General features: G+C 42.7%; 1 protein-coding gene across 1 annotated transcript; it reads left to right on the top strand.

The window, feature by feature from the left end:
- Positions 1-2,210: 2,210 nt before the first annotated feature.
- Positions 2,211-6,516, top strand: VGLL1 (vestigial like family member 1; the record flags this gene model as incomplete). Its single annotated transcript, XM_084213189.1, has 4 exons — positions 2,211-2,679; positions 3,273-3,692; positions 5,784-5,843; positions 6,476-6,516. The coding sequence occupies exons 1-4, from the start codon at positions 2,469-2,471 to the stop codon at positions 6,514-6,516; spliced, it is 732 nt and encodes a 243-aa protein (XP_084069315.1). The 5' UTR covers positions 2,211-2,468.
- Positions 6,517-13,144: the final 6,628 nt, after the last annotated feature.

The following is a 13,144-nucleotide window of genomic DNA, read 5'->3' as shown; positions in this document are numbered from 1 at the left end:
TCCAGCATTTTAACTGGTCACAATCACCCAAGCTGCTGCACACAAATAAACAATGCTAAAGGAGCCCAGAATTAATGTCAGGAGCTAGTTAACCATGTTAATATAAGTGGTACAAAGACATAATGGCTTGTACTGAGTGAAGAATGGGAAAAGTGATCCTCTGGGCCGACACTAATGCTTCCTAAATTGTAGGTTGATGTGTAGTGCTGGCGCAGAGTACGAAAAGCTGCTTTGCTTATTGCTGTCAAGATGACTTCTTGTCCTTTCTCAGGCCACCTGATTGCTCATGTGTCTGCCACTTCTTGGATTGGAATTTTTAATGGCAAGTGTTGGATCCCAGCTGAGCAATCATAAATTTCTATAACCCAAATTGCAGGATGCTTTCTAAAACAAGACTGGGGAAAAAACAGCGTCTCTTCCTGTGCTCAAAGTCCTTCCAGTTGTGTGGCTGTGTTGCGCTAGTTCCTGCTTCCCCTCATGGCCTTGGAAAGGTGCCTGTACATTTGGAGGAAGTGTTGCTTTAATTTTTCTATGTCTGGGAAAGCTGGGTCAGTTTTAAACTTGTGAAATATTGTCTTCTGAATCAGAGTGTGACCTTGCAGTCCTGTTCCCACTGCTGTGTTTAGGTGAATTTAGGAGGATGGGACAAAGCAATAGAAGTTCTAAAATAAGGACTAAGGAGCTTTAATCCTGAGTTTGGACATGAGTTAGCAGTTGGTGACAGGACATTATGGCTGGCTGAGCAAGTGACCGTGAGTCAGGGAGAATTGAACAGAGCACATGGTGGTGAGAGAGGGAGGCAAGCAAAACTAAATATGGAAGCAAATAATAAACATGGAAAAGAAGTTTTTAGGTGAAGGTTTAAGCATCAGAATGGGGATAGATTATGGTTTGACAACCTTAATCCTCATGTTTCCTAATACTTCCTAAATACTTGTCTTGCAGCCTGAGCAGTTTTTTTTCATGTGCAAGAAAATTCTGAGAAACCATTTGAAGGCAGACTTCACAGGCACTTCAGAGTATCCTTTGAGACACAGATGAGTGCAGTGTTTATTGGGAAGTTTCTGAGGATTAGGGGGTGTATGACTAGGAAATAAATCAGATGAATGCATTGAACTTGGGTTAAGCAGTGGTGTGTATTGCAGAGTTAGTTGGATGGAAACACATATCTAATGATTCATGAGATTTTATGCAGTACGGCTGGCTATTGGCTAAAGGTTGCCCTGATCTCTGAAAAATAACAGCCTTCCTTTTGCTACCAAGGTAAATCAATTATGCTATGCAGTGTCATGAGCTGACAATGAGACTGGAAAATTTAATAGAAACAGCAGGCACTTCACTGCATTTGTAGCCTAAGTCTTGCTAAATATGATTTTGATTAGAGCAAGACATATGAGCTCTGGCTGGGAAGTTGCTCCCTTGTGGCCAGAAACTCTACAAGGGCATGAAAATGATGCTTCTCCAGGGCAAGCAGTGACATTCCTTGTGCTACTCTTACCATACCTGGCAGCAGAGATTTTTAAAGAGAACAAAAAGGAACCTTATTCTGTTGACTTCCTGCAAACTATTTTAGTAGAGTTCCTGCCTTAAACCTGTAAATTCTGGTCGACCCGCAGTGTGTTTCAACAGTCTTGCTCCAAAGTTTTAAGCAGCTGGCAGAACCACCATGTTCCTAGGTAAGTTGTTTCAAACAAGAAAAGGTTATTTCTTTGGTTGTTGTTTTGTGATGGTTTTTTGCTTGAATTTGGCATGATTTGAGTTTCAAATAATTTAATCTGAATGTCTTTTTCCAACAGGTGAAACAACTAATTACTCTTAGAAGTCTTTTTGTTTTGGAGATCTGTGCTGACAGTGATTAAGGTAATTCAGACTTTACCTTATCTAAAAAATATTATTTTCAGCTCTAATGTAGTATAGTGGGGTTTGGGTTTTTTGTTGCTCTTCTTTTGGGTTTTTTTTTTCACTTTGTCATTGTTTTTTGAACAACACAAAAACCTAAATTGGACAAAGCATTTTGATAACTTCACCTCAAACTTCATTCAGGGATAGTGCCACTTCTGAATAATTTTTTTAAGTGTTTCAGTTCTTCCAGAGGACACATTCACACAGTACTGCATCCTAAGCCCAGACTTTAAAAGTTAGGGTAGGTAGATATGCCCATTCTGAACAAGTATTTCATTTTAGAAGTATCTAAGAGGGAAATCAGTAAAGAAGAGGTGCATGGAAAAAGCAGGAAACCAGAGAATCTACTCCTACTAATAAGTGTTCTTCTGGCCCCTACCATTTTTGGGAGGAAGCTGGGCTCACCACTCACTAGGCACTTGAAGCTGAATACTATCTCTTTGACCTGTCTGGTTTTTTTGGTCTGTGCTTTTTGGGTTTTGTTTTCTTTGTTTTGTTGGGTTTTTTTGTTTTTTTTTTTTTTTTTGTTGTTGTTTGTTTTTTGCAGGGACTGTTGGTCATTGAAAATGGAAGAAACAAGGAAGCTTTCCCCAAAGCTGAGTAAAAGCAAAGAGCCTGTGAAAACAGAATGGGGATCTCAGAGTGTGGTGTTCACCTATTTCCAAGGCGACATTAACAGCATGGTAGATGAGCATTTTTCTAGAGCTCTCAGCAATGCCAAGAACCCCCAAGATCTAAGCACAAAGCAGAAGGGTAAGACTGTTGTCCTGAAAAATGGTGAGCTCCTTTCCATATGTGAGCCTGGTGCTGGATGGGGATGACTGGCTTTTACCAAGGAATTTAAGATCTCTTGAGTTTAAATATGAAATTGTTTGCAAACAGAAAGCAAGAGAATCATACTTGTAAAGCCCTAGGCTATGTAGCTGGGAATTCCTGGGTAAATCCCTGTGATTGCTGGAGTGATTCCTAAGCTTTCCATGGGCCTGTTGGCAGGACTAGGTCATCATTTTCCAGCCAAGTGTCCCCATCACTGCTGAATGCAATGAGTTTCATTATGACTTAAGTCGTCATCTTCACAAAAATATATTTGTCTGAGCTTCCAGCTGTCAAAAACCTGCCTAAGTTGGTGGTTGTGTAGTACACATACTACAGTAGAAATACTTACTAGAAAGATTGGTGGTGGTGGTTTAATCTGCTTTTGTTATGAATTTGAGGTTGACTTTTTAAGATAAGCAGCACTAAAGTGATTTTGTGTTTCTGTAAAAATGAATATGCAATCTGGTAGCATTCCCTTAGAAGTCCACTGGAATTTGCCTTGGGAAAAAAGTAAGAATTGATGAGACTTGAGATGCTTTTTTTCTCTTTTTAAGTAAACAGCATGCCTCCCCATCAGTGGAATTTCTCATCGCATTGCTACAAACCATACCCATCATCTTCTTCAACAAGCATGGCAACTTCTGCTCTGAATTTTTCTGCTGCTGGTATGGTAGGCCAGTGCCAGCCGTTGTCTCTGCGGAGTCGTCCAGCTCAGCCTGCAGATTTATGGCCCTTCCCTCCAACTGGGACTCCCAGTGTCACCGGTTCAGTGTATCCTCACACCCTCCCTGACCTGCATGCAGCCGATGAGCTGATCTCTGACAGGAAATACAGTTCTCTTCTTGGCCTTCTGCAGCAGGAAAGGTGCTTAACATCCATGCAAGAATGCACCATGAAGCAACACTCAAGTTCTGCTTGTATGACTGGACCTGCGAGGTTACAAAATATGAGTCAAAGTTCAGCTCCTGGGGGAGGTAAGAAGATACTATCACTTTATTCTTTGATGACATCTGATGTAAAGTGACAGAATAATGCCAACTGTCCCTAAGCTTTTCAAGCTGGATCCAACTTCTGGCAAACTCACAGAAATCTTTTACAGTAGATAACCCTGGTATGTACCATGGTAGTTGGAATCAATTAGCCATATAGTATGGGTTAATCAAATAATGTGCAAAAGATTGTGCCTACTCGCACAATATTTCACCTCTGGCTTACATTGGGGAGACATTTTAAGTGACTATAAGCATTAATCATAGTGCTATCTTAATCTCTAATACACATGGGTATTAGGTGTGGTGTATACCAGATGCTCCCTCATTGGGACCAGAAAGGGGTGGCCAGGAAAGATCCCTGAGCAGCCTCTCTTACTGTGCAGGCTGTTAATTATGTTCCGAGTACAGGGTGGGAAATTGCAGCCCTTACCAGCATGGCCAGGGGTTTTTCCCCCTCCCAGTCTCTGTCTGTGGCTGGAATGGTGAGGGTACAGGGGTTGGTGGATTAGCCTTGCCTTGTCTCCTGGCTAAGAGCTCCCTGCCATGAGGTGCTGCTGTCCTGTCTGCCGAAGGCTATGTCTGCTCCCTGCAGATTTCCCAAAGCTAATGCAATTCACACAGTGATGATTGTTGCTTATTATCCACAATTACTAGGAATCCAAATCCTAGTTACTACCAATGCACAGCGGAAAGATGCCTGAAGTTCATTTATATCCCCACAGCATATAGATCTGCTGGATAAAATTTTTCTCTTGTGAGTAATTCTGCCTTTGAGAAGGTCTCTGGGGTCAGGCTTCCTGGCCAAAGCGCTCATGCCTGTTGGGGTACATCTGCACTGCTGTTCCTGGGCATTCCCCACTCAGACAGCTTGACATTGGTCTGCAAGCAAAAGGGTTGTGAAATTTAGGTTTAGGGAGTCTGCTGGAAAAATACAGTGCGTCCTTCCTGGTGCTTCTAAACAAAAAACATTGGGCATGTGAAGAAGCAATCCTGAGGCATAGGTTTTGAAAAATAAGCAGCTGCGAAATACCTCCTGGTTACCAAGTTTCGAAACTGCATCTGCAGGAATTTGGCAGAATGTGGGCTAAAGACTGCCTGCAGATACAAGCAGGAGTTTATCTACAGTTCCTTTTATGAGGATACAACAGATCTATGTTGTTATGAGGACCCTGACCGTACGTGTTTTGCTAACTCATTACTGCTAGAATGTCTAATGCCTGTCTGTTCATGTTAAAGGGAGAGTGGCTGTATCTTCAGCTGGAATGCAAACTGTCTGCTCATGGTATATGAGCAGAGGTTTTCTGTATGTGTTGCATAGGCACTCACCCTAGACTTTGTGTAGGTAGTGAATGAGAGTTTAATTTCTTTAAAGACACCGTCTGAACTGGGATCTCATTTAAGAACAAGGTAAGGTGCCCTCTTCCCCCAAGGGGGCAATGTGAGCCTATCAAGGCTTGGGAGCCCCAGGAATTGACTCCTTCAGAAAAATAGCTATTTCATTAAATTAGTCTTGTGCTGATATCAGGGAAGCACTACTAACAACAGTGGACTTTTTTTCCCAAAAATTCAGAAAGAAAATGAGTGAGGAAAAAATTGAAAAGGAAATTAAACAGTTCAGTATTCTCCAGCCATTACCAGTTAAAGCTGTTTCTTTCAGGATGTATACAGGGCCTTTCTGAATATTCAGGAGCCTCGAAGCACAACACATCTAACACCATCCTTGTGATTATCAAACAACCCAACAAGGATCAATAAGAAATGGCTGATCCATGTTCACAGAGAGTCTTTGGCAAATCCCTAGGATGTGTACATTTAGTTCAGCTGTAGGAGTCCTTGTTTTCTGGCTCTGTCTGTTAAATATACTTCTTCTTGCTCTGTGTCATGTTTAAGAACAGCTGATATTTATATTTATGGAACTGTATGTTGCTGTGCCAGACAGTACAGAGCTCCTCAGCACCTGTGCTACAGGCTGGGCTGCAAAAGCGCAAGGTTTCTTTAGTAACTATGGTCTACTTTTAGCTCTGTGCTAAATCTCTGCCCATCCCCAGTTTTTTTAATTTTTTTTTTTTAAAGAGAGGAAAGCAAGCTCTTACCAAGGCTCAGAAAATCCCAGTGTAAGCCATGCCATTGCAGGTGAGTAAAGAAACCAGCAGGTTTAGAGCAAATCAGACAGCAGTCTTGCTTATGCATGTAGTATTGAAGATCTTCCTTGCTTTTGTATTTCAAAAGCTCATTTTCCCCCCAGACAGAACCACAACCTCCCATAACTACATTAACAAACAAAAAAAGAAAACCACTACATTATACTAAAATGAGATACATGGGGTTTTTTTACCCCATTCACCTTAGTTTTTGTGCTCATACCTTCAGGCTGCCATTTCACAATGCCTGTTTTGTACTCGCTGTCCAAGTTTCAGATCTCAGAAAGATAGAACAGCCCTTGCTTTATACCTCAAGCATGCATGTGGTAGCACTGCTGCAGTTTGCACCAACAAACCCACCATACTGCTGGGTGAGTTGTTCTAAGAAATTATTCCCAAAGCATTCAGGCTTCCTTATTTTTATTGGTCTCTTGGTACTGGTCATACCCCGTTGTTGGTTCTTTGATGTGCAATGTTTTGAGGATACTTTGAATAGGTCATTTTGGTTATTCTAGTAAGGATTCCTTTGCACCAATCCCAAAGGTGCGATTTTGTTTGCACAACATCTTAAGAGATTGCAAGGCCTGTGCTGTTTGACTGTCCTGATGCTGCTGTGTCTTTCAGGTATTCAGATTCATGACAGAAGACAAGATTTGTACTTCTAGCAACTGAATGTTTCTACTTTGTTCTGAAAGAGAAAGTTATTTCTGTGAACTATTATTATTTGCAACTGTGAATCAAGAAGAAATTTACTGCAGCTATCCTGTGTTTTTTCTCTCAGCTGGAAGAATACATGTACTACTTACTGTTTGGGAAATGACAAAATAATCCTTCTCTATTCAGTAATTTCTATACAAAAATTTCTAATGTTTTTGGTATTAACCTGGGCAGTATGTTTGTGTGGCCATATATTGTCTATGTAAGGCTTTTCATGTAGCCCTCTTGAAAGGACTCCTGCCCTTTTTAATCTTTCTGTATTTATTAATTTACCACCTCCTGATAAGTACAATTCTTATCAATGCAGCTGATAACCCAGAAGTGCAGGGATGCAGTTAGCATAAGTTCAATGCTGCAACTTCTTAGCTTGATTTGATATCTCCGTATTGTTTAAAACAGTCTAGGCCACCGGCAAGAGACTTCAACCACAGGCCAGCAAAGCACATTATTTATGTTGCAAAAGTGATGCAATTTATGACCATACTTGCAATTCCTAGGGATACTCTTCAGAAAGTATATAATGTACTTATGCCTGAAGGCTCTGTTTTGGCCTCTCACTAATGTATCATCGTCCTCTAGAAAGCAGTGAATTCATAGTAGTTCTGAGAGGAAACCTTGATTATCATTGGGTACAATTAAAATACCATTCAGCAAAAATCTGCAGGTAGGAGTGTTCTATTTTTCCAGCCTGTCTGCAGGTGTAAGAGATTCTTTTTGTAAATAAGCTCTTCCATCTTCATTGATTGTATGCTAATATAATATAATAGACCATTATTAGCTTTTTCTGACAGCTCTATGTACTTGCTGAAGGCAATATGACCTTTGAAATGGCAGAGCTTGTGATTTTTATAGAACAAAATCCTGAATTGATATAAATGTTTATGACGGTTACATCAGATATCTCTGCTGCCACAGCTCCAGTTATAACACCTTGTGTAATTTTATAAATAATATGAATTTAGCAACATCAGGCATCTATGGTACTAATTCACAAACTGAGATTTTTTTAAAGGAATTATTTTTTAAATTTTACAAGTTTGCTCTCGCAGTTACATGTTCTACATCAATCTGAGATCACAAGAGGAACTGTTTTAACTAAATGAATAAAAGATTGACCAATGTCCTGTCTTGCTATAGAGAAGCACTGAAAAAAAACCCACTCATTTTTAATATTTCTACAAAAAATCCCATTCTTCTAAGTTTACAAATATTTATCCAAGTAGTTCTGTTTTCCCAAGTCACTTAATTATCTGATTTTTAAGGCTACATGGTAATGTAATTTGACTTCCTCAACAAGCCAAAGCAAAGATTTCCAACCTGTATTATGTACATCTGTCATACTGGCATGTGCTATAATTCTATTGAATTATAATTCTATTACCTAAAAATATTGATTTTTTTTTTCCTCCCTCTTCCATCCCTTCCAAAGGAAAAAGCTTATAAAATTTCCCTGCAAGGTCTGAAAAGACAGTCCATTTAAATGCTCTTAAATGTAGTGCTTCCCTTGGGAGGCTGGGAATATTCAAGATTACTTATAAAACCCTTGTTTCTGGTGAATCAGACAAGTGGGGTTGGACAGTGTGGGGGGAAAAAAACCCTTGTTTTTAAATGCATGTCCCTTATTGAAAGAGCAGGAGCCATCAGCGGCTCTGCCTTGACAGGGTCATGCTGAGCCATTGCTGCAAGGTTTGTGTCCCCATTGTCCAGCTGTCTGGCAGACCTGGGGAAAGGGAACAAGTGTCCAAGTAGCGCAAAGGTCCCTGGACCCCTTGCCAGTGCAGGCTCCACACCAGGCACACGGGTGCTTGCTCTCTTCCCTGACTTTCAGAGGAATGAGGATGGAATAGAGGGCTGTGGCAGAGAGGTTCTGCTACTCTGGCATTTTGTCTTATACCATCACAGCACCTTGCACCAGCGTGTGCCCAGGTTTATGGCATCTCACTGCTTTTCTGCAATAAACATGGTTAACCTGTCACTGCAATTTGCCTTTAATGATTTAGTATAAGAGAGTTTTGAACATTTCACAGCAGTTTCCTACATCAAGTAGGCTTTTCTTTGTTCATGTATAGATTAAAACAATATAGATACACATACAGGCCCCTCTGGAATATTGTTTGTCTGGAGTGGAGTGTTTCTTGCATTCAAGCCCAGGATGTTGCTGTGTTCCTGCGCTGTCCTGCAGCTGTCATGCTCCAATGACTGTCTTCACTCCCATTCAGCACGTACGCTGCTCGCATACTTGACAACTGGGACGCTGCATCCAGCAGCTGCCATCTGGTGTAGCATCCCATGACCGCTCCCCCCTCGGTCAATCCCCAAGCCCTCAGCATTGGAAACATTAACTACTTCTCCCAAAGGGAAAAATAGTCTCCCCCATGGACTTGGTGTCGCAACTTCCTCGCGTTTCTCCTTCCCCTGTCACTGGCTCGGGACCCCTGCTGGCCAGGCCCCTCCGCCCACCCTTAGCTCTGCCCCCCACCCCTTCCCCTGTGTAAGCTGCCTGCTCCGCGGCGTTCATCCTCTTTTCCCCGGGTTTGTCCTTCGGCCACTGTGTTACTCTGCTGGAATAAAACCTTGCAAAAGAGCATTTCTTGCCTCTATCGCTGAGCCAGCTGCGGAGAGTGTTGAGTGGTCGTTTGACTGCATTGCCTGAACGTTAACTCAGCCTGCCTTTTGACAGGAGAGGCTTGCTGGGGACAAGAGATAGGCAGCAGCGTTTACCACTTTTAACACCCGCATTTTTAATCTGGTACTTCCCAGTTATCTTCGGTCCCTCCTCTGAATGCAGCAGTCCTGGAGGTGATGGGAGAAGGGATGCTGGATGTTCCCCTTTCAACAGCTTCCGATCCCCTGAATGCCAATGGACCTCTCCCAAGACTATTCGGAAGGATAGACAGGGGCCAGGTGTTACATACCTGTAAGTGTTCCTGAAGTGTGTGGATGGGGCTCTTGGGGCTGTGGTTTAATGGTGAACACAGTGATGCTGGGTTAGTGGTTGGATTTGATGATCTGGGAGGTCATTCCAACCATAATGATTTTATGATTTTCTATTAATTTACTGACCATGTGAGAAACCACTACTTGCCTTGAATTGGGTGCCCTCTAATCCAGGAATAACTTGTTTGCACAGATAGCTTTTCTCCTGTCTTTTTTTGATGGACAGATGAGATGCCAACTACATGCTTTATGAGCTCTGGTTAGAGATTAATGCATCTTTGAAATGCATTAGTCTCAGAGATTGATGTCAAGCACTGGACATACCTGCCCTGTGTGGAGTCCAGGCCTTTTTTCACTCAGCTGCAGGAACGGGTGTGCATTTTTTCCACAATCTGTGTCCCAGGACACAGACACTTGGCAGGTGCCTTGCTCTGACTTCTCACATGAGCTGGCTCTGGTCCAGGTCCTCTGATGGTCAGAAAAACCTTGTTGGTAGCTGGGAGCAGCAAGCTGACTTAGCTACTTCACTCTGCTTTAGTCACTCATTAGCAGTGTTAAAAATAGCCCCCAGACTGCTGTGATAAACAAGAGAGATTCTTTTGCTGTGAAAGAAAAACCTAAAGAGTTATATATATTTTAATAAAATAGGAATGCTCATTCCTTTCAAAGGGAACACGAGCTTTCATTTACTTTCATTTCTGTTTAGGTGTCAATTAATTTGTCTCATCCCAGGTGAGCAAGGGACACCTCATGTACCCATGTGGCATGTAGCCTTTGGTAAACACTCACTCGTCGCTGGAATTTTTTGCTGTCTTGTGGTTTTTAATCCCCTTTTCTTGCAGGCTTTACCAAGCACGGTCCAGGGTAAAGGCGTTGTTGCACCACTTTGTCTGTGTTCTTTTTTCCTGCAGTGCCTGGTTTAAAACATTTCATGTTTTGGGCTCAGGGCTCTATTCCACTTAGCCGCTGAACTACTGAGAGTTTGGTCTGATACTCCTTTGAGCTAGCATATATCATTACACTTGGAGGATTTCAGCAGAAAACTGATGCAGACTGGTGGTTTTGATGCCTTGGTATCTGGGAGGGGTTTCAGTATCACAGGCCATGTCAGAGGGCTGTGTGTTACTGGTCTGACAATATAGCTGCACAAGCAGCTGCACTGTGGTCATATGCTACAGATCACAATTCATTTACTGAGAAGGTGCAAAACTAGCTGAGTGCTGAGCAAGCAGCAGCTGGGCTGTCCAGGACAGCACAGAGGATGTTTTCAGGTGCCTGAAGCCATAATGGAGCTGTCTGAGCCAATGTGAGCCAACTCAGATGCCATGTTCCCCAAAACAGAGTCCAGCAGGAGTGCCCAGGGTCCCCTGTGAGCCATCATGAACCTGGCTGAGCCCAATGCCAGGAATTCACTGCTGATTCATGCTGTGCCCCAGCCTGGTTTCTAGGTGGGGGTCAAGTTGGCTGCAGCAAAGCCCTGAGAAAAGTGGCTGCTTCCCTGACCTTCATCCTCAGCTCTTGTACCTCCATCTCCTTCCATTGCCCCAGCCCTGGATTTGCAAGCTCTGGATTTGTGTCTGACCAGGGACATTTGTGTTTTCCCCATCTATCTCTCTCCAAAAGGCTAATGCTGGAATCAGCACAGGCTTATAAAAATATTATCAAGCAGCATTTCATTCTGGAATGCAATAGTATTACAGCTCCTGCTTATGACCTTTCCACCTGAGATAGGGATAAAATAACAGCTCTTTCCCACACAAAAATAAAAAGTTTCTATGCTCAGAATTATAAAGCAATCAATTACTCCCAATACCATGTTTTCCCAGAGCGAGGTGTCACTTTAGATAGATCCCTCTGCCTAACAGAAAAACAAATTGAGTGTATGGAAGGGAACTGAATGTACTGAACTCCCAAAAGGCATCTCTAGTGACTGAGCACAGCCTAAAACAATCCTGCACCAGCTGTCTGTTGGATGCTGTCACCCTGAGCCTGGAGAGCAGTGCAGAAGCACCCATGCTCCATGGTCTCCATGTGAACTCCCAAACATCATCAAGTCTCAAGCATGTGCAGGATAAATGATATATAAGAGAAGTTGCCATGTGCAGCTCCCCAGCCAAGGAACAATGTGTGCAGACTGGGTGCTGTGCTTGACCCACTTCAGAGGAAAGCACATCAGCTAATTAAAAGTGATAGACAATAAGGAAAGTCCTCCAGCCAGATTTTTTGATGCATAAAGTTGTTTGTTTTTTCTTTTCCAAGGTAGACTAAGTCAATTCTAAGGAAAACTTCCTGGCTTTAGTTAAACTGTCACATAACCATCTAGGATGGAAGGAAAACAGTTAAAACAGCAAATCCAAATGTCTGACTACTTCTGCATATTCCAGCACCTGGTAATTACCACTCCGTGTGCCTGAGGTCTGCAATGTATTTGCACATGTGCCATCAAGTTTGCCTCTGGTTTGTGAGTGCACTCCTGGTGCTTGTGAGAGATACATGTGCAGCTCCTGGGTGACAGGTGCTGTGTCACAATGCTGGCATGTTAATTCCAAGAGACTCCATCCAGACAAGCCTCATCTACTGTGGAGATGTTCAGAATGAAACGATGCTCAATGAACCCAAGAACTTTGACATTTGTCACACTCTACTACTGCTGCAGTCTTTAAACAGTATATTGGCTGTATAAACAGTAAAAGACCCAAGAATTAGTAATGGTTTAGGGGACGGAACACAAATAATATCTTTTTGCCTTTAGATAAAAGAGGAAGATATTTGGTAAAGCCACCAGCAATGCCCAGTGAAAGAGGAATAATGCAAAGTTCATGCCTGCTTGAGGCACGGTGCTCTGCATATGCCTTAGTCCTCGAAAGGTGACAGTAACAGACTGTAGGCAAGCCAGATCCTCTTCCCAAGGTCCAGGCTTCAACATCTACCACTGTTTCCCAGGGAGCCACACTGTGTCCCAGTGCTGCTGTCAAACAGTGTAGTGTGGGAGGCAAACTTTCCATCAGGTTCAGCTTGGAGAGGTGCCACATTACTGCACTTCATCAGTAAAACCAACAAATTCTCAGGGCTGAGGAAATGAAAGCTGTAGAGCAGCTCAGCAAGGATCAGACTAGGTGAAGCAAGGAGAAAGAAGTATTTCTGTTGCAGTGTGTGACCAAACTGCGGTGCTTCCAGCTCAGGGCTTCTGTGGGAGACAGCAGGAAGCACAGGTCTCTCTGAAATGCAGCTCTCTGGATGTAACCCCCAGTGTAAGAAGTTACAAGCAGACTTTGATATACACAAATCCTTAATTTCCTTGGTTATCAGCTGCTCTTGGAGATCAGAATTGCATCTTTGATCTTAATGTAGGATGGGTTTTATGCCTTGTGTCTCCTGAGCCTCCAGCTGGGCTGGGCTGGAATCATAATCCAGCCCTTGCTCCATGTGATGGTGTGTACTGAGCATCATGCAACTCCATCTTGCATCCTCTGATGTTGTGTGTGTGGACCAAAACCACTGGGCAATGTGCTGCCAATCCAGGTGAGAGCTCCTGCCATCACCACACCCTGCAGGAACACAGAAATTCAGGAATTGTGTCGGGACAATTGTGTCTAGTTCTTCCTTGGCCTTAGTCACATCCCAGAGCTGCAAATGTTA

This window comes from Fringilla coelebs (assembly GCF_963513975.1).
Source record: "Fringilla coelebs genome assembly, chromosome: 11".
NCBI lineage: Eukaryota > Metazoa > Chordata > Aves > Passeriformes > Fringillidae > Fringilla > Fringilla coelebs.
This window is presented reverse-complemented; position numbering and strand designations above follow the sequence as displayed.